Below are 21759 nucleotides of genomic sequence, written 5' to 3'. Positions count from 1 at the left end.
AAAACATGATAAAATGATATATATATTTTTATATATAAGTCGTACCTGCCTACATGCTGAAGGACCAGCCAAACTATGGCAAAAAGTGCAACTTTTAGTCCGGAAAAATACAATATAAAAAATATCCTCCACAAGATGAACAATAGCCTATATCATTTTTATGTTTTGAGCTCTGGAAGCTCTAGAAATCAAGTTTATTCATCAAATTCTAAACACTTTGCAATGGTCACAGTCGCAAATCAATACTTGTCACTACTAATTTCAAAGTATGCATGTCACAATTCAATATATCCCGATACATTGTATTTCACCTCTACAAGTACAAAATATATACTAAATATTATTTAAACTAGTGAGAACAAGTAAATGGTAACTAACTAAAGTATCAGCATAAAAAAACAAGTGTTATGTTTATCAAACTGTCAAATCACAATTTTCAAAAAAAGTTTAACTTTTGCTTCTACAACAGATTCTGATTCTGTTACGTTCTTAAATATTATTATTTATTTAAGCAACCACATACATCTATAAAAAATGTGCAGTATGTTTTATGAAAATAAAGTGCAATCAACTTCCAAGCTAAAATGCATTGAGGAGTGAGGCAGTTTAACAAGGTCTGATGGGGTTCAATGACACCGAGTGACCGGGCGTTTACGTGCTATGCAGATGTTAACGTGATCAAATGTTCTCTTTCTTTTTTCCTTTTTTTAATTAAAAACATGATTAAAAAAATTGATTTGGACATGTTTTGGATCGACACGAAAGTCTTGCGGTGAAATATCAAGGTTTTCTTACACCCTTACTGATTAAAAAACACAAAAAAACTTCCATTTAAAGACTTTAAAACATGTTGCAGAGTTTTCAAAAACCTCTGAATCCACGATTGCAAAAGAGATGCAACGGAAGTGTGGAAGAGTGCAGTCCCGTGTTTGGATCAGAAAGGCTCTCTCAATAGTTAGCAGTCATTATGAAATTCGTCGGCGGAGTGTGACGAAAAGGAAACAAGCTCAACTTCTCTGTCTGCACACGTCCTGATTTCAACATCACAAATAAGCCTGGAATGAGAATGGAGACTCATCGAAGTGACTCCGATTGCTTTACAGTAAATCATTAATGTCCATCAAAAGCAGGAAGAGATGAAAGCACACACTCATGCTTTTTAAAAACCTGGTCACTAATGCGGATGAGTTTGATTCTTTTATCACGTTACGGTAACACTATAAGCAGAGTATTCAACTGATTAATTATTCAAACGAATAAAATCTAGAAAGTGTCTATTTGTACGGTTGCCGTACGGACGACCCCCGGTACTATTGGTATGGTTACCAAAGTACAAGTACGTAGGCGTTTTAGGGTTAGGTTATAACCCAATATTGTAACAATTTTTAGGGTTAGGGTTAGATTTAGCCTAGGGCAGGGGTCGGCAACCTTTACTCTCAAAGGAGCCATTTTGCCTAATCTCACCTGGATTAAAGTCCTTCCAGAGCCGAAATAATATCGATTAATTTTATGAGTCAGTGGCTTTGAAGGGCTACAAAAAACAACTTGAATTTGTCACATGATCAGGTCGGTCAACACATGCTAATTGCTAATTTCTTGCAACATATCAAGCATGCATATTAAGCCGGCATGTCTTTATCCACACAAATAGAATCTCTATTTTCTTCCAGAATAGTCTTTTTGTAAGTTTAATTATCTTACCAGGGATTTATAACTTGAGGTTAGCCACAAGTGCAAGGAGAGTTGATGGTCTGTAGAGGTTTCAGGACGTGAAATAGGAAGGTGGCAGAGTTACTGCACAATGTGATTCATTAATCATCAATACCCTCTGTAAGAAATAATTCATTATTTTAATTCTTTTTTTTTTAAAGCTACAGGGAGCCATCGCAAATGAGTCAAAGTACGGATAGAATGTCGGTATATTGATACAGCAACCGTACGGATAGCCACTGCCTAAAATCTGCATGCAGAATATTTTTTTGTGGTGCAAACACAGCATATGGTTGATTTTACATTGTTTTTTTTATTTTATTTAATTTTTTTAATTGACTTTATCAGCACACTAATGAAAACATTTATTTTACTGAGACTGGATGAAAAAAAGAAAAATAATGACAGTTATAACTACAATTAGATAAAGAAAAAATAGAAATTGTGAAAAATGGTTCCTGTAAGTGTTTAACGATGATATAATCACCCAAAAGTAGCCTACATAAGACAGCTGCACAGAATGATGGAGATGTAGCCATGACTCAAAATCCACAGACCAAGATAAAAACTACTTGTGCTCAACATAATGACAGGTTTGGAGTCCCTTTGGACTCAAGTTAAGCGACATTTAGAATAACAATTGTTTGTTTTCCTTGACTCATTGTTTTCATTTTGTTGTGCTTTATTATTACAGCAGAAAACATTTAAAATAAAAATTTAAGAACATTATTAAGCAAGAATAAAGTATACTTTCACGTGTTTAGTGTTATTTTCCACGATAAGGGGTTTCTTCATAGACAAGCAGATATTAATGTCAACAATTACATGGACTAGGACTACATCAACCCGTGATAAAGAGATCACGTAATATTATTTTAGTTTAAATAAGATAGTCGTGAGACATGTATACCAAGAGAAAGTAATTAATAACTAAGGTATGAATATGAAATGCCCAAGCACATAATTTAGTTCAAAATATATGGATGGACACCCCCATTAAAAAAAAAAATGAATCGCAATGAAATGCACAAGCTGAATTTCCCATCCTGACATAACTGAGTCAAATTTCATTAAGATCAATAATGATGATTTTTTGATTTTTCGCACTGATCCAGAATGTGTATATTGATCTGGATCCCTTCCAAAAGTCAAGGAATCTTCCATCATGGTCTATGGTCTATCTTTTGTTGAAATTGTACCAAATGCCAGTGAAAATAACCTCCTTTGCAGAGGGAAAATGAAAAAATAGAATAAAAGGACATTTAAAATCTAAAATAGCTGTTTCTCTTTTAACGGCATGTTAATTATGGGTGGGACAAACGCACCTGTAACCACTTATGGGGGATGTATCCTCACCATCCCTACAGTTCCTACGCTAAAAAAACGATATTTTAAATGTGGCGTCATGTACTGAGTTTGCCTCCGTACTGAGATTATAACCCTAACCCTAACCCAATCTAATAAGCAAATAAAATATGTGTCCGTTCACTTTGAAAACAAAAATAAACAAAAATTAATTATTATTTTTATTCAGCAAAAAATCATTTTCCGGTAGCGCGCATGTGCGCTCATGCGCATATACAATCTAAATACAATGCACACTCAGTACATGAAAACGGCATACATTATAGCCTATGCAACAGCGTATTACCGTAGTTATATTTATATACATTTATTTTCATATTCATATCTGCACTCTCACTGTGCATATTGTAAATACTTGTTGTTAGGGATGTCCCAATACAGCTTTTTCACTTTCGGTACAATACCGATATTGCAGCCTTGAGTTTTGGCCGATACCTATATGGATCCGATATGATAACGGCACAAATCATACATACTTTTATTACGTATTAAAACTGACACATTTATTATTAACCAATTGGTTACATACATTTGAACCTTCAACACAATATCTACAGTGTTCTGCAATTGAATAAAATAAATTAAAAATAAATTAAAAATAAATTATTATTATATCGGAGATTTTAGATGCACCCTACGTGTTGTGTTGTTGTTGTTCAGTCTTTATAATTTATATATTCTACAGTGTCGTGTTTTTAAATGTTTTGGGCAGAGCGAATAGTAATTTTGATTCTCTACATGTCTTTTATTATTTATTTATTTATTTTTTGTTGTTGTTGTTGTTTTGCCCGAATTAAAGCCTATTTAATTCATACTTTTCAATGTATTTAGCAACACATTTTGGTGATACATTAATATATAAGTGTTTTAGTTATATTCATGCACTGATTTTTGCCTAATAAACAACATTTTAAACGCTAAAGCTTATGCTAAAGGTAAAGTTTAGCCTTGCTTTAGCCTCGCGTTGCTCCATCCTCACTGCGCATGCGCATTGTTAATCGTCCTGCAGTAATCAGTAACAGGTTCAACATGCAGTGAGCAGCTCCGTCACAGCTGGAGTTAGCAGTACAGGTGTGGAGGTAGGGCAGAGACTGAGGAGCGGCTGCTTTAAAGCTCACACAGTGGTTTTTTTTTTAAGGCTTCTGTTTGTCTGGACTGACTTTTTCCTCTTTCATTTGAGCCTCCAGAGCGTTTCCCTGCTGGCTGAGCAGCTCTTTGTTGTCCCGGAGGAGACCCTAGCAAAGCACGGACTCTGTGCAATGGCTCAGCCGCCAACTTGTTGATGGTACTTTATTTCACCGTAATTCACGGTAAGGGGTGTGTTCTTTTTATTACCATTACTTTCTTTTCTCCCTAGGCTTATTAGGAGGGTGATAATTGCAAGTTTGGGAACTGCAAATTATAATAATTACAAATTAATTTAACCAAGGGCAAGCATGAAAGGGAATGAGTACAAATGGCTTTATTCTCCCTCCTCCGTTCTACATAACTGTGCTCACACTGAGCCTCTTGTGTCCTATTACACGATATTTTATCACGTTGTTCTTATTTCCCTCTTTGCCTGAATTGAAGTTTTTCCAAAAACATTGCTTTGTTTGTTCAGAAATGTAATAGCAGGATCTGTTATTATGACATCGCAGGTTTGCTCCGTATCATTTGTAGAAAAAAACCCCCTGTAAATATATCATCTAATACTGTTCATGCTGTCATCTGGCTGAAAATTGTTTACATATCTAATATCTAATATTCCTGTAGAATAGAACCAAACACTTTATATTTTGTTAAATGTTACAAAACCACAAGAATGCAGGCCATAAATGAATCAACCATGACAACCTGCAGTCGCTCACATGAGTAGATGTTTGCTTTTTTTTTTTTTTTTTTTAGGGCGATTGAAATACAGGGTTTTCACTGAGAAGGGCACGATATTTGGAAAGTTACGGCTTATCAGTGCTTCAGATCCATACTAGTTGGCTCCCTTGTCTTGGATCAATATAGTCTTCAGTCTATTGCCTATCCTGATATTGTAAACTGCCTGATTTTAACCCTAACCCAATCTGGGTAATTATTTTTGTTATATAAAGGTCAGACCTTTTACCTGGAATACAATGAGAAATACAGCGCTTTTAACTCTTTGTTGCAACTGTAACAGGCTATTAAATGTGATTTATTTTTTTTATTTTTTTTTTAAGTCAATAATGCCACATGCAGTAGCTTGATATGAATTATATTCTTATCATCACACTGAAAAAGTAGTTAAGAGCCGCTGCTATCAACAGTTCACTCTTCTGACAAGAAATGGGCCAAACAAATTCAGATGTTGTCCAGATTTTTGCCTCGTAGATCCTGGTTTAGCTTTGCTAACCACAAGTGCCTCCTTTCCTCTGATAACTTTCGACATTGGCCACGTTTACATGGGAGCTTTAATTCCTCTTTAAAGTGGAATAAAAGTTAATTCCTTTTTAACCTGACCATGTAAACACATAATTGCTAATGCTAATTTAATTCCGAATTAAAGTTAATTCCGAATTAGGTGACTGGTTTATTCCGTTTTTAATTCCGAATTAAATAATTCCTCTTTCTTGTAAACAGTTAACAACACTTAAAGCCACTTTAAGTTAATTCCAGTCGTTTTGCACATGTGTGACTTGCGGCGATGACGCGTTTGGGGACAACAGTCCAACATGGCCGCCCTGACTAGAGCCCACATAATAATAATAAGAGCCTTAAAAGACATGGATCTATTGAAAAGAGTGGATGGACGGAGGCATAAATGTGTGGACATTAACACAGACACATGGACTTATTAAACACACACGGAGATCAGCAAACGTAGCTGGCTTCACCGGACAGGTGATACTAAAACCCGGACATGGAGTAAATACGTCCCCATACTGCTGCACAGGCCGTAATATCACCAAGTTTATCATTGTAACGGTTGTTAGAGCTACTATCTTTACTAAGGTGCAGATATTTCTTCCTGGTTTTTGTTTTCCAGAGTTTTACTGGGCTTTATTTACTGGTGATTTAGTCCTATCTCTTCCGCTCCGTGGACCAAAATGTGTTATTGTGGAGCTGCTGCTTCAAAACTACAATCAAAATAAGGGAAAAAACAGTTCTCGTGTGGTCTTCTGTGTTACAGCTGACAATAAAAGGTTTGTTGTGTGTTTCTCCCGATAGACGTGATACGTCATGTTCGCCCACTGTCCAATCAGAGCCTTTCCAACCCCCAGACCTAAAGCGGAATTACCTAAAGCTGAATAAACCGGTTTTCCATGTAAACCTCAGTTCGGGAATTACTATTTCCATGTAAACACAAAGCATAACACTTTAATTCCGATTGATTTAATTCTGAATAACTAATTCCAAATTAAAAAACATCATGTAACCGTGGCCATTGTCCCCCCCTGACATGTTATAACTTTTGGCAGTCTATTAAACTCAAAACGTTTTTCACGGTCTGACCAATTGGTACAGCCAAAAACATGGCAATAATTCACCATTACCTGTCGTTCGACATTCGGGATCTGCTTTGTTTAAATGCTGAGTACCTCCAATACCCCGTTTGATGGCGCGCCTTGAAAAACCCTCTATACCTGCAGTCACCAGCATTAGCAGATGTTTACTTTTTTTAAAGGGCAGTTATAATTGAAATGACATGGGTATTAATATTTTACATGTAACCAAGATGTGTTAGTGGAAGACCGAGACAACCATTTATTCAATCTTCTTCTTCTGCTCCTCCTTCCCCTTCTTCTTCTTCTTCTTGTGTCTTCGAAGCTAGTTGGTTATATGGCAGTTTCCCATTTCTTAACACAGTCCTTTGCATTTTTATTGGACACTGCAAGATCCTTTGAGCTGCACCGGTTGGATAGTAGGGGGCAGGAAAGGCAGTGCTGTATTATATGCTCTTCTTCTCCACATTCACAGGTGGTTTGGCCAGTTTCATAGCCCTATCTGGCAATGGTAACTTCTGATTGCCCTGTTCCTGTTCTCAGGCGGTTGAGTTTCTTTTACTGGACCCATGGTGCTTCTGAGCCTGAATGGAGGCCTTCAGAAGGAGGGATACCCATGTTTATAGGACCGGGGGGTCTATACATGCCGTCTGGTTTCTTCATATGATACTGTTATGGGCTAGACATGGCTGAGAAAGCTTCTCTTGGACTCTAGCCATTGTGCCGTGGGTACACATCCATAGAGGAGTTGGCCTGGGTCATCTCAACTCAGCTGGATACTTCCTGTCTCACGTCAGCAGGGGCAATGCCAGCGAGGAGGTGCAGGATGCTTGTATTGGTTAGGGCTGGTCCGATAACAGATTTTGCTGGACAATATATTGTCCCACAAAATATTGTCGATAAACGATATAAATTTTTTTTAGACCAAATTAACCACTAATGTAATGATAACATATCATATTAATGCAAGTACACCCTTTCAAATGCAATCAACTTGTATTTCTAATTAGTATTTTTTACCATTGTAATTGTAATGTCAGGAAGTTTAATGTATATTTTTAAACAAATAAAACAAACAATTAAAATAAAATGGCACTTTAATAAATATCACAAACAAAAACAATGAAATAAACCCTGTCTCTGTTAAGAAAAAAAAACACCTGAAATGCAAAACCACACACAACCAAAGCAATAAATAGAATGGTTTATCAAGTCTCTCTCAAAAAACAAAATTGCATTGAGGCACAGAGGTATATAGTTGTACATTCCCTAACAGTTTACTCCATTCATTCCGCTATGGAACAAACACGCAGGGGCTGAGGGTGAACCCCCTTGTCATCTGGACTGTTTGGAGGCTCCTCTGGTGGACACCGCAGGTAAGAGGCTCCGCTGGTGGACACCGCGCGTAAGAGGCTCCGCAGACCGCTATGTGTAGCAATCCGAAGCTACGTAGTAGGTCCAGAGTAGTCGCATCTACTGGACTATAACTGTTTGATTTACCTAAATCTAAGATTGCCTGGTGTTGGTATATTATTTTAGAGTAAAGGGTTCTCTGCAGGTTCACTGAGAAGTTATTAGAACTGACTGAGTTATCTGCTGTTTAATATCAGTTGCTAACACTAGCTTCCGCAGCCGATAGGCGCGCCGCCAAATACGCATGAATATGGCAATATACAGAGGCTGGAAAACTTACCAAGTTTATTTTATTTATCATCCGGTTAATTGATTTATCGATTATCAGCCCAGGCCTAGTATTGGTGGGTTTCAAGCAGCCAGAGATTAAGCGGTAGGTGTTATTCAATGCTGGGTCTAGCTTCTTGGCATGAGATGATCTCTCCCAAACAGGACTTTAAGAGGACCTTAATGTGTTTGCCATTTGCCAGTTGGAGTTGGTCAGCTTCCACATGATGTTATTTTGGGAGTTGGCTTTTAGTTTGGTATTTTTTACATGTTCCTTATCGGTTAGAGTGCAAGTGTTAAACAAATAAAGATAGGGTTGTTACAGTGCTCAAGAGGTGTTCCAGACCATGTGATGTTAAAGGTGTTTGTTTTCTTCCCAGTCCCTGAGATGGAAGGAGCAGGCTTGGGTTTTCGAACAATTCATTCAGCTAACCATTGACACTGCCTCACAGTGTAAAAGTTTTGAGTTGGAGCCCTCGTTTCCTGATGTTGCATGTTCTCCATGAGCATGCATGATTTCCTTTGACAGTCCTTATACATGTAAGCTTTGATTGTCTGTGTGGTAGCAGAGGGTAGCATGTAATATGTCTCTGGACAGAGACACAAAAACATAGCTAAAGTTGTTTACTGGCAAATGTTAAGTGCACTGCATTATCTCAGTGACTAAAAATTCAATACTCACTGGCAGCAGTCCTTAACAAACCAGCCAAATTGCCAAATTAACATGAACACCTGCAGATAAATGTAGCTTTTTGGTCTAAGCAGGATCCAGATTATCCTGATTGGAAACGATAGCAACCAGAGACTGTTAGAGGAAGTGTGCGACCAGTGCTAATGAGCCTCTCTGTTGCTGTTTTAATACATTACTGACTGGCCTTAGCATTTTTGCTTGCATACACCCAACACCCATGACAACTGTGAACACTCGCGAGGATGGACGAGCGAAATATTTTTTCCGACAAAAAGTCTGTGTCAACAAAGTAAACGTAACAAAAACCATTCCAAAGCAACAGTGGATGTCACAGAAAGCAGACAGACTGTAAACATACAGTATGTGGGATAGTTGTGCCCTTTAGACATGCTTTAATAAATGAAAGTGGGTGGTTTCTGTTATTGCATCATCTGATTTTATTACATTGATTTGAATAAAATTGAGGATAGTGTTCACAAAATTAAGTTTTTCTGATTGGATTGTCCGTCTAATCTTCATGGTTGTAATAGTATTGTCTCCAACTTCATTTCAACTGATGTTTTAACACTTTCACAATAAGATATGCAGAATGTGTCAGTTTTTTCAAGAATGGATTCCAGTTTGTCAGCCTCTGGCAGTGCATACCAGTTTCAGATCTTGAACAGCAAAGACTGTCAACGTGTGTAGTTGGAATGACATTTTTTTAACAGAATTAACAAGGTCAGTTTGTTTGAGAAATTTGATTTTCATATTTCACACTAAACACGACTTTTATCAGTTTAGAGAATGAACTGAATGTGACCCTGAAGTGACCTGGATGCTTAAAAAAGGTCCTGGGGTACTAAATGACCGCACAGACCTGCATGTTGTTTACGGGACTAAATATGGCGCGTGGGTGTGGCAATCGTGAAGTTTCTGTACAACTGAAGTCAACACTTTAACATTCAAACAGATTTAAGAAGAAGACTAAAAATAAGGTTTTTTCCCCCCACCTCTCCTCCTTGGATGCAGAATTGTGACATGACATTTCAATGATCATATATGGGTTAGGGTTAGGTTTGTAACAGTTGTACGATATTTTAACCGATTTACGCGGAATTGGATCAAGATCAAAACTCTGGGCTTGAAGCGCAAGTGAAAGGTCGCGGGATCAATGCCCGCATTCTCCAAGAACTCTTTTGGTTCAAGTGAAAGATATTTTCACTGCCTTTGAAGAGTCAACAGAAATGAGATAATAGAAATGTAAAGACTATGGCTAAGATTGTAACAGTTGTATGATATTTTCATAGTGGTTGGATAAGTGGGACCTGGATGTTCAGACAGCAGTCGAATTGAAAAATATCAGATATGTATCAGATTTAGGACCACATATAAAAGTGACCTGGGTCGGATTTGAAAAAAAAAAAAAAAATCAGATTTGTGCTGTTCAAACTCTTCAACAAATCGGATACAGGTCACATATGAAGATCTTGCGCCACTTCTGCCTGCAGTCTGAACGTAGCCTAGGCTAAGACTATCGATAATTCTCTATGATGTAGTTGGAGTTGACAGTGACCGTTCATTCTGATACCTGTAGGAACCTTGTAATCTGTCCAATTGGCCTTGAGGTGAAGATACACACCCTGACATGAACCAGACCAGTAAAGCTGTCTCCTATCAATCCTTACATACCTTTTGCAATCCTCAGTGTGAATTCTTACTCCAACATGCATCAACCTGTTGTTGTCTCCAAGCCAAGTAATTACCCACGGAGTGCTTTGTATAATCAACTGCAGACATGTGTGATCAGTTTTGAAAACACTCCTGTTTACCTTTGATGCAACATTTGGAAGTGGTTCACTCAAAGTTGTAATTTCATCTTAAAGTCGTTGGATAAATCTTCTAGTGAGTCATACAGCCTTACCTGTTTTTGTGCTTTTTAAAAGAAAAAAAATGATCAGGGCTTATGTTTGATTCTGAGGCAAGCCTTTGCTCATTTTTTGTGAGATGACAAGAGATTGAAGTACAGTAATTTATTAGTACTGTAGCCTAACTACGATTGCACTTTTATGCCCTGTTGGCCATATGGCGAGCTGAGTCCTCATGTTGGAACAGCAGCCTTGTTCACCACTTGACTAGCTATTTATGGGGCAGCTGATTTGTTTAAGCTTTCCTCTGTTTAATGGCCTCAATGTCCATCCTCTGATTGTACCGCATTAGTGCTCCCAATCCACATCGTACTGGTTTATCATACATGATTAAATATAATTGTACATGTCACGGATGTGGCCACAAGAGTGTGCAGATCAGCTCTGCATTTCTGTCTGTTTTTGATTTAAACATTGGACTAATTTAATCTCTCCAAGCAAGGAGGATGTTTGTTATTGCACTGATAACTGGACGTTCTAAATGTCCATGTTTTTCTATTAGAAACTCACGATTGCACTCTTGTTGACCTCATCCATTTTTTTTAAACGAGTGCTTTTCCAAATTTAGCTCTGAGTTGCTAATTATTCTGAGTCGCCTTTATTGATTAATATAGAGTTGGCCTGTCTTTGCTCTCAGAGCTTGAAATCTTCTGAGAAGGATCTTTACAAGGATTTTTTTTTTTTTTTAAATGTCATTTCTTATCAGGCATCTTGCTGAAGTGTATTTTAGAGGTCAGACGCTGATGGTTGGACGTGAAAACCAGGCTCTCAGTCTGCACTGGAATTCAGCCTGATGCTTTTATGTATGGTGAAGGTCACCTCTGTGCGCTTGCCCGTCAACTTTTTCCATATTAAACTTGCTTGTTGCGTGCACAGTAATGCCAAAACTGGAAGCATCCTCCTGTCTCAGTTACATTAAATACGGGAGCAAGAAAGTATTTTTTCTTTGACTGAATAACATTTAATATGAAGGAAATGTTATCAACATAATTTTTTGCATATTTCTTTAGCAAATGTTTATAGAAGCATGCTTAGGTCTTTGATTATGTCCACCTGTGACCATTGAAGTGATCAGAGCTCCTGAATTCCAAAATTAGGAGGGGTTTCCAAAGAGCTTTGTCACCTTGTTGGGCTCATTGTACAAATTAAACCTGAAGCTCCAACCAGCCAATCTGTTATTGATGCACTTATAGATAGCTGCAACTCATGTATACATCTACTGTATATGTAGGGTCATTTTGAAATGCCAAGTATAATAAGATCAGTTTTGATCCGATGATCAAACCAGGCTTTCCTCAGTTTGTGGCATTTGAGTTAAACTAATTGTTTGTTGTTGTGTGTTGCTCTCTAGGTTGTAGGCACATTCTTGCAGTATAGCGTTGTAAATAATCTCTCGTCACACACAGATCTGCCTCTTGGCAAACCTTAGTGGGAGGCAATGTCAAGAGAGTGTGTCCCTCCTGTGTGCTAAAGATAATCAGAGTGCAGCTGAAGGCAGAGTGCAGTCAGGCTGTAACACTACACTTAGTGGGTTGTCCTGGGGGTGTGCACTTCCCCCTCCTTCCTACACAGCCATGTGTAGGAAGGAGGGGGAACTGTGACTTCATGGGGAATTAGCTCAAATGGTAGAGCGCTCGCTTAGCATGCGAGAGGTAGCGGGATCGATGCCCGCATTCTCCAGGAACTCTTTTGTTATAAGAAAAGAAGACATTTTCACTGCCTTGAAGAGTCCTGGGGTTGTGTACATAAGGAGGGGGAAGTGGGTCTTCATGGGGAATTAGCTCAAATGGTAGAGCGCTCGCTTAGCATGCGAGAGGTAGCGGGATCGATGCCCGCATTCTCCAGGAACTATTTTGGTAAAGAAGACAATTTCACTGCCTTGAAGAGTCATGGGGGTCTGTACTTCCCCCTCCTTCCTACACAAACATGTGCAGGAAGGAGGGGGAAGTGTGTCTTCATGGGGAATTAGCTCAAATGGTAGAGCGCTCGCTTAGCATGCGAGAGGTAGCGGGATCGATGCCCGCATTCTCCAGGACCTATTTTGTACCCCTGTTGTTGCTTACTGTTTTTTATTTACTCACAAAGCACAGAGGAAGGAATTTAAAACACACAAATAAGTTTTTAACATGCACACATTGACAGTTTTAAGCTGGTTTACGACACACGCAGCAAAGGCCTTCCTTAGCAAATATATTTTGTGGAATGAGTCACAGTCTGTCAATGCTAAGAAGCTGCTGGCTCAAGCCGATCTCTGACTCAGTGCCAAATCTTATGCTGCCAGGAGAGAAATGCGTTTGATTGATGCAAAGGAGGCCGCAATCCTTAGTATTGTTGATCACACTCTGAATGACGGCAGGTTACACACACTATGAGGTGTGAGTGGGAGTCCAGACTGTCTGAGGTCTGTAACTGGGCAGTTCAACACTTGTTGGAAAATGCTGCAGTGATCTCATTATCAGAATCATATCTATCGGCCTGTTTTTTCCAGTTCATCTTTAGCCTGTAAGTTTTAACCATAGCAGGGAGACCTTTACAGTACACACTGCATACCATCAGTGGGCTTATTCATGGTATCGTGGAAGGAAACCATGTATGGATGTGAAATGTGTTGAAACTAAAAGAAATTGCAAAGATCAGCTATGGATTGAGAGAACTGTAAACTTCCCCATGAAGACACACTTCATGGGGAATTAGCTCAAATGGTAGAGCGCTCGCTTAGCATGTGAGAGGTAGCGGGATCAATGCCCGCATTCTCCATTTACACTTTTGGTTAGAGTACATTGTTGCACAATATACAAATATAATGCAGATATTTACAACAATCAAAGCTGTGAGAATAGATAATGTATTGGGGAACTGTACTCAAACACACAATATATACACTATATACAGTGACGTGCCGTGAGCACTTGGGTTGGGTAGGCAGTTCGTTCCAAATCGAGACCACCAATGTCAACACCACTGACAATTTCATATGTTTCTGCTGGCAAGTGTTAATTCAATTCAATTAAATTCAACTTTATTTGTATAGCGCAATTTACAACAAAGCCATCTCAATTCGCTTATCAAAATAAAAAAATTCATAATAAGAAAGAAAAACCCAACAAGATTCACATGAACATGCATTTAGCCATCTAACAAAATCAACAACGTAAAACACCATTAAAGAAACATAAACAATTATTTAATATAGCCTCCATACTCTCCCCACAAGATATATCTCATGACACAGCAGCACATCCTTTGTTTGTGTTGGAAACAGAAACACGGAGAAAATGTCAACATCAACAACTCAGAACAGCCTCAGTGAGGAGCATCCACAAAGCCAAGCCTTCCATTCACTGTAGAAAATACGAACAATTTTCTGACCTTACCTTTGCTGAAGATCTGGTAACTCAGGTGTTGGTCTCCCATCTTTTAAAAGCTGTAATTTTTCCCCAAAAAAAGTTTCTCTTATTGTCTCTAGCACTGTCATCCTGACTGTAGTGTTATCCCGCCCACTAGCTAGACAACGTAGCAGCAGCGGTCACGTGATATCAATTCACTAATGTACTGTGAACTTACGTATAGCATTTAGCATAGCATGGTTACGTCCAAAGGCAGCTCTCTACGCTGCCTTTGGACATAAATGGTTGTCATCTTGGGGACCTGTCTGCGTATACGCAAACACATTAAAACACCTTCTCTCTGTCGCTTAGGTGTGCAGGTCTTTTCCGTTAACATTTAGGGTTTCATCAGCTTCAGGTTTGTTTTTAATTTGGTTTGTACTTACTTGTTAACCAGAGTTCTGGTATACGTGGGTTCGTTCAGACGTGGTGCTTGGTAGAGAGCGTTATGTCTCTGCCTGTCGGATATGTTTTTTCTTTTTTTTTTTTTTTTTAACAGTCAGCGACTTCACTGAGTGTCTGACACTTTCTTGCTGTATTTAATAAAAAAATAAAGGTAGTAGTGGTATAAGCTTATTCAAGTTTACTTAATGTGAAATCACACCTGCACTTTATTGATCTGTATTTTTTACTGTGGTCATTATTGCAGTTTTGAGATTTTCATTTTTACCATATTTTGAAGAGTTTTTATACTTTTTATTTTTATTTTTTACTGTGGTTATTGTTAATGTTAAATTTTGATAATTTTTTGCTGTGACTATTGTTTTGATAAGTCTTTTTTATTTACTGTATTTAATGTTTATCTTGCACAGTTTTTTATACTTAGTTAATGTTAACTTTGCAGTGTTTTGTTCAGGTTGTTATTGTTAAGACTTTAATATATAACAAATCTATTAACTATAAATCTTGGTGAAATGATTTAAATTTCAGTGTGTTTTCAACATTTTGAAGACATTTTAAAAATACCGCAGTATACCGATAACCGTGATAATTTTGGTCACTATAACCGCGTGTGTGAAATTTTCATACCGTTACATCCCTACTATATACTGTACACAAGTTGACCATGACAGCTATGGCCAAACTGCTTGGTTTTTGGCTGTCTACACTTGCCACACGTGTTGTATGCCTCTCCTCTGACATACCTCCTCTTGGGTACTCCACTCCCCTCCTCAAGGGCCACCGTCTGTTCCACTCTGTGAAGGGAGACTCAGGAGGACCCAGTGCAGGACCAAGTGGAGCCAGGCCTACAAAGGGATGTCCTATCAAGCAGCGTTTGACACTCCATACCCGGTGTGACTTCGGAGCCTTAAAGCGGCCACTTATCAGGCGCACCTGATAGTGGTAGTTGACACGATGCTTGTCAACCTCAGTTAGAGCTGTCCACAGCTGGACGATCTGGGTCACCTGCAGGTTAGTGAAGTGAGAAGGCTCACGGAGATCCGACCTGGACGTTGACCCACCCAGTGATCCCATCCGGTCCAATCACGGCTCCTAATAACGTAATTGATTAATAGTAATATGTGTGAAATAAAGATTGGATTGAAATAGTTATTTAAGTGTCTTACCTGAGCCTCATCAGACATACTGCTGGAGGGCACATCAGCAGGTGATGCAGGGGCCTGAGGAGGAGAGGGCGGAGATCGAGAAAGTGGATGTGAAGAAGGCGGAGGAGAAGAAGGCTGAGGTGGAGACGGCGGAGGAGAAGAAGGCTGAGGTGGAGACGGCGGAGGAGAAGAAGGCTGAGGACTTGTTAACGATGAGGGCATGCTCAGCAGAGCATGGGAGAGGTCATCCTCATAGAGTACAGGAAATGACATTAAGACCGTTACTGTATCTGAAAGATGCCTGTATATGGGTCAAAGATGAGGTGCAGCATTTTAGTGTCCCCACTTGATAAATCACATAAAATTATAATATGTGAATAAACTATAAAACTGGCCAGTACAAAACTGTATATCATTCGGTACAACACTGAAAGTGACATTGCAGTCATTTTTTAAAACAAACCAGATCAGCAATTCATTGTGATTAAGTTTATATGTTTTCTTAATCTGAGTTTATTGGTATACACAACATAATTGTGGTAAAATGCATTGTCATGGCATTAAAACCAGCTATATACTGTATATCACTGATTTTTGAGAGTTGGGGCAAAACACTTTTTAAGGACCTTTTTTTTTTTTTTTTTTTTTTTTTAAATAATACTAATTAGTTATGTTTCTGTAGAGAATGGTCTTTGCTATTTAACCATGTAAAGGAACAGGTTCTAAATAAAAATGCATTTTCAATTTTAACTGGATTTGTGTCAACTCCGTCAGACTCACTAAAAAGTATACAATTTTAATTATTCCAATCCAACAAGAACCTAAAGTTCTGAAGTATATTGTATTTGTAATAGTTACTCTGATATGTAATAAAATACAATATATAAACTTAGGTTGTGATTTCACACTATTCTGAATACCCAGATTTGTAAATATTTGCTTTGTTTTTAATTTCAATATTGTAAAAACAAATTCCTGACATAAAAAAGACATTAAAGGATGTAGATCACATGGTCATATATTACAAAAACACGAACTGAAGGATGAATTTTTAAAAAATAACAAAAACATACATGTGACGATGTTAGCGAAAAATATGCGGGCATTGCTGATTATTGAACATGTGCTTTTTAAACACTACTACTAAAACTGCTCCTTGTTGTTAGAGCATTGAACTTACTGTAAAGCAAATTATAATTTATATATATATATATACTGTGTATATATATATATATATATATATATATATATATATATATATTTGCACATACCCTAACCATGTGAGAGGTACTGGGATCGATGCCCGCGTTCTCCACTTACACTTTTGGTTATTAAAGGTGGAAAGATATATTGTGCAACAACGTACCGTCACCATTATTCAAACTACTTTTTGCCCTTTGCTTTTCCTTATAGTGTTATCACTCTCTTTAACTTTTGGAGTCATTGTCATGTACTGTGTTTTAGAGTCTTTTTTTTTTTGTCATTTTGTGTGTTTATCTGTTATGTGACTTTTTTGGATTCATTTTGTGTGTTTTTTTATGTTATTCTAGTGTTTCTTTTGTCATTTTGTGCATTTTTATTGTACATTTGTGTGTATTTTTGTTGTTTTGTAATTTTTCAATTTATTTTTGTGTATTTTTGTTATTGTTTTGTAACTTTTTGAATTTATTTGTGTGTATTTTGTTGTTGTTTTGTAACTTTTTGAATTTATTTGTGTGTATTTTTGTTGTTTTGTAACTTTTTGAATTTATTTTTGTGCATTTACTCACAGGCTGCAGAAAATTTGATCGAGGGCCGCCAGTCGCCCATGTCTGGTTTTAGCCTGTCAGTTTGTATATTTATTTGTCCATTTCTTTTCCAGCCCAATGATAAATCGATTCTGAATGTCTGGTTTTTGTCCACATGCCCCATTTTAATTCCACATTGGCATTAAGCTGTTGTGAATATTTTACCTAAGTAGTGTATCGTAATAATTCATTCCTGTCTCCCTTCATTTCTCCCTACAGAATGTGAAGATGCCACATCTTTTCACCTCCCTCCCCACAGAAGCTCCCACCTCTAAAACCTTCTCCTTGGACCCGTTCTCTGTGGACACACACGCTACTGACAGCTTCACTGCTGCCAACACTAGTGTGGTTGGTTTCCTGCGCTGCACGTACAAAGAGGACTTCAAGCGTATCTTACTGCCTGCTGTTTACTCTGTGGTCTTCCTGCTCGGCCTGCCGCTCAATGCTGCTGTCATACTGAAGATATGGGCGACCAGGCCAAACCTGTCCAAAAGCAACATCTACATGCTCAACCTGGCCATAGCAGACTTTCTATATGTGATGTCACTTCCTTTACTGATCTACAACTATGGCAGTCATGACTACTGGCCCTTTGGGGAGCTTACCTGCAAACTGGTCAGGTTCCAGTTCTACAGGTGGGTTCTGGTGAGCTCGTCTCTGTTGTGTTGATATAAGCAAACTTGGAGATATAAGATTTTTTTAAAACATGGAAAAGTGCATGATTTGCAAACGTTGTAGTAATGTTTGGCTCTATTTACTATCTATCTATCTTTCATTTATATAGACAAACTTTTGATCTCCTGCCAACTGTCAGTCTTCCTCAGAGGCATCCAGGGTTGGGGGTCAGTTATAAGTGTAATCGCGTAATTGATAATCAATTCCAATTATGGCGTAATTATAATTGGAATTTAAAAAAAATCTGTTGCTTTCGTAATCGTAATTAAATTGCAATTGAGATAATTCACTTGTAGTTGTAATTGCCATGAAAATTCCATAACGCAAGACCGGGGAACCATGTTACAGTTCTAGACATAAGTAGTAAGCAACTATTAAAATATGTTTCATATCAAGCTTTCCCTCATTTTACCATTAAAAAATTAAAATCAGTGATGTACTGACACAAAAATGTATATATTTTCATTGATTAGGAAGCCTAACAAGGTAAGCAATAGATAGGAAAGAAATTAGATGATAGACCTTTGTTTTTAGTGTATTTTACAGCTGATTTAGGACCTGTTATCGTAAGAGATGCTAACAGAAAGCTAACACAAGAGGAAAGTTACGTTTCATGGGGCTATTTCTTGCAAACTCAGTAATTGAGGTTAATTGTAATTGTAATTGACTTTCTGAGGATAAAAACATTTATTTGGAACAAAATGCTGGTCACTGTAATCATAATTGAATTGTAATTGAACATGGATAATTGTAACTGAAAAATGTAATGTCTCTATTTTCTTCCCCCTGTCTTAGTAACCTACATGGTAGCATCCTGTTCCTCACCTGCATCAGCGTACAGCGCTACATGGGCATATGCCATCCTCTTGCAATGTGGCATAAGCAGGGTGGACGCAGGTTCACATGGTGCATCTGCTTAGGGGTGTGGGTGGTGGTCGCCATCCTGTGTGCTCCAACCTTCCACTTTGCTGCTACAGGAACCCAGAGGAACCGCACGGTTTGCTACGATCTGAGTACACCAAAGCGATCTGTGGATTACTATCCATACGGAATGGCTCTGACCTGCCTGGGCTTCCTGGTGCCTTTTGTGGGTGTGATGCTGTGTTACTGCCGGATGGTCCACATCCTCTGCCGTCCCGTCCTTTACCAGGGCGTCTCCACGGCAACCGGGGACAAACGGGGCAAGGCAGTGAGGATGATCATGGTTGTGGCGGTGGTGTTCTGCATCAGCTTCCTCCCCTTTCACCTCACCAAGACCATGTACCTGGTGGTGCGCACCGTCCCCGGAGCGTCCTGCAAGACAAGGAACCTGTTCTCCATCATCTATAAAAGCACCAGACCCTTCGCCAGCATGAACAGCTTCCTCGATCCGATTCTCTTTTACTTCACACAGCCACATTATCGACAGAGCACCAGGAATTTCATGCTGAAAGTCACTACTCTGAGGGACAAAGGCACTAATGTGTGAGGAGAAAGTCATCACCATGTACCCAAAGGCTCTGATAGGCTAATCGGTGGCTCATTAAGCATGTGTCTCCATGTTTCTTATAAAATATAAAACATTGTTGTGTCAAAACGTATGCCGAAAACAACTTCCAAGTTGTAATCTTGCACTATGAAATTAATGCCACATGCACCATATTCAGGCCATATTATTGGAGCTTTTTTTTTTTTTCATTTTTGCAGGAATCTTATTTTGACTATTTCAGTCACACTGTATAGTGTTATAATGAAGTCTTTCATCTGTGGTATGTTGATGTTCATTTCACTGTGCACGGGTTGCAAAAAAGGAACAAAGAAATACTAGTAAGTCTTTGTGTGAATATATTTGTGTGATTTAGCCTTTTTCAGTTTTGAAAAGTTTACACAAAGTTACATGTTAATCACATGATTATCAATGTGTTTGGCATATTTTAATTTATCAAGGTGAAATCCCACATTCTACTGTTCATACTAATGATCCCGCACAGAATAAATCTATAAAATAGAGCAAAACTGGTGTATTTAGACATAAACAGAGGATACATTTTATATGGTCTATAAAAATGTACTAATACATGTTGTTGCATGGTTTAACCACTGGATGGCGTGTGTAGTTACTGTAACATATAACGTGTAAAATCCATTCTGAGACTATTTTAAGAGGCTTTACCTCATCAGGCTAGGAGAGATATTTTAAAACAGGAATTGCAGTCTAAGTATTCAGACTAGGAAGCAGGGTTTTTATTTTATTTTATGGAATGACATGAATAACTTGTAGATGTCTGATACTGAATTATTTTAATGAACATATTTAATATTAACACATGTTGTGCACTAACTGGAGCTGTTTGAGTCTATATTTGTATTTTTTAACAAAATACTATGATTTTCTTTCTTTTTTTTTAAATGCTTTTAGTCAGCTTAGTGGAAAAAACGGTGTTGTGTTTAAATTGTATTGTGTTCATGAAATGAATTTGTAAGAGCATGTAGCTGTGTGGTCGCTTGTTTTCCTTTATGTATATAATTTAAAGTGAAGCTTGAGGCCAAAACTACTTCACTTTATCTCTTGGCAGTTTAAAACTTAGACATGTGACTTCTTGGTTTAACATTTCAATTTATTCAAATCAAAGTACAAATATACGTTTGTGTCCCAAATATGTCATTAGTTGAATTTCAAGAACAGCTGCTGACAAATGTATTGAATGCATTTGTTGTAATACTTATCGTAAATGGACCAAAACTGTGATATTTTCACCAGCTTTGCAAAACCAGTGCCACTCTGAGCACATGTAAAACAAATGGTCGTAACTGGCTTGTGATAAATAGTGATCACTTCTATTTAATGTGAATACGTAATGTTGGACATGTGTGCGATTTTACCATAGAACATGATTTTGAAACTGTACTAAGGAAAAGAATGCAGCATGAGCCTCAGGAAGACGTGCATATTCAGTCACTGTAAGATCTTCTGTGATAAGTTGCTGCACCACTTTACTGTTTCTGTGTTTGTGGATATTTTTATGTCTGGAAGTATCATAAATGTTTTTAGTTATTGTCAAATAATTGACATCTTTGTGTCATGTAACCTAAAAACTTGTGCCGGTCAGTGTTATTTGCAAGAGCTTTTATTTTTGTACAGAAAACATGACTGATTTATATTGAAAGTTTGATTTATTTTTGCTACCTTTGAGTGGATAGAAAATGTGAAATTACGTACGTTTATTTTCTTTAATGGTTGTTTCTAATTTGTTGTTGAAAATGGATGCACTGTAAACGTTAAGAAAGCTAACTTAATTTCTGTGTTTTTGGTTTTTTTTTTTTACATCAAATTAACACCAGGTTTAGGCATGTGTCTTATGTTTGCATCGATATAAACTTAATAACAAATCTGATCTTGACTTTGTGTCTTTTTAAATAATCATGTCGGGTATAGCTTTTTTTCTAAATTGCAAGTTTGCACAGCTGTCTGGAGCAAATGGAGCACACTACATCAGAGCTGCCAAGCCTCAAGCTTTGAGTGTGACAGTCTCGCAATTTGACGCATTCTCACACCACACTTGACTTTTCTCATGCT

The 21759-nt window shown here is 37.9% G+C and overlaps 1 protein-coding gene across 2 annotated transcripts; it reads left to right on the top strand.

Moving 5' to 3' along the window:
• The first annotated feature begins 4083 nt into the window (after positions 1-4083).
• Positions 4084-21396, top strand: p2ry6 (pyrimidinergic receptor P2Y6). Of its 2 annotated transcripts, none has more exons than XM_028464748.1 (4): positions 4084-4154; positions 4263-4385; positions 17748-18163; positions 18999-21396. In XM_028464748.1, the coding sequence occupies exons 3-4, from the start codon at positions 17757-17759 to the stop codon at positions 19669-19671; spliced, it is 1080 nt and encodes a 359-aa protein (XP_028320549.1). In that variant the 5' UTR covers positions 4084-4154; positions 4263-4385; positions 17748-17756; the 3' UTR covers positions 19672-21396. The 2 variants fall into 2 exon arrangements, with proteins under 2 accessions (XP_028320549.1, XP_028320550.1); XM_028464749.1 differs by having other exon boundaries at positions 4256-4385.
• The last annotated feature ends 363 nt before the right edge of the window (positions 21397-21759 follow it).

Source organism: Gouania willdenowi, chromosome 13, assembly GCF_900634775.1.
Source record: "Gouania willdenowi chromosome 13, fGouWil2.1, whole genome shotgun sequence".
Lineage (NCBI taxonomy): Eukaryota > Metazoa > Chordata > Actinopteri > Blenniiformes > Gobiesocidae > Gouania > Gouania willdenowi.
Note: the sequence above shows the minus strand (reverse complement) of the source record. Positions and strands in the feature narration are given on the sequence as shown.

Coding starts and splice junctions, on each gene's coding strand:
- p2ry6 (XM_028464748.1), top strand. CDS start 17,757: ATGCCACATCTTTTCACCTCCCTCCCCACAGAAGCTCCCACCTCTAAA. Junction 18,164..18,998: donor GTCAGGTTCCAGTTCTACAG/GTGGGTTCTGGT, acceptor CCCCTGTCTTAG/TAACCTACATGGTAGCATCC.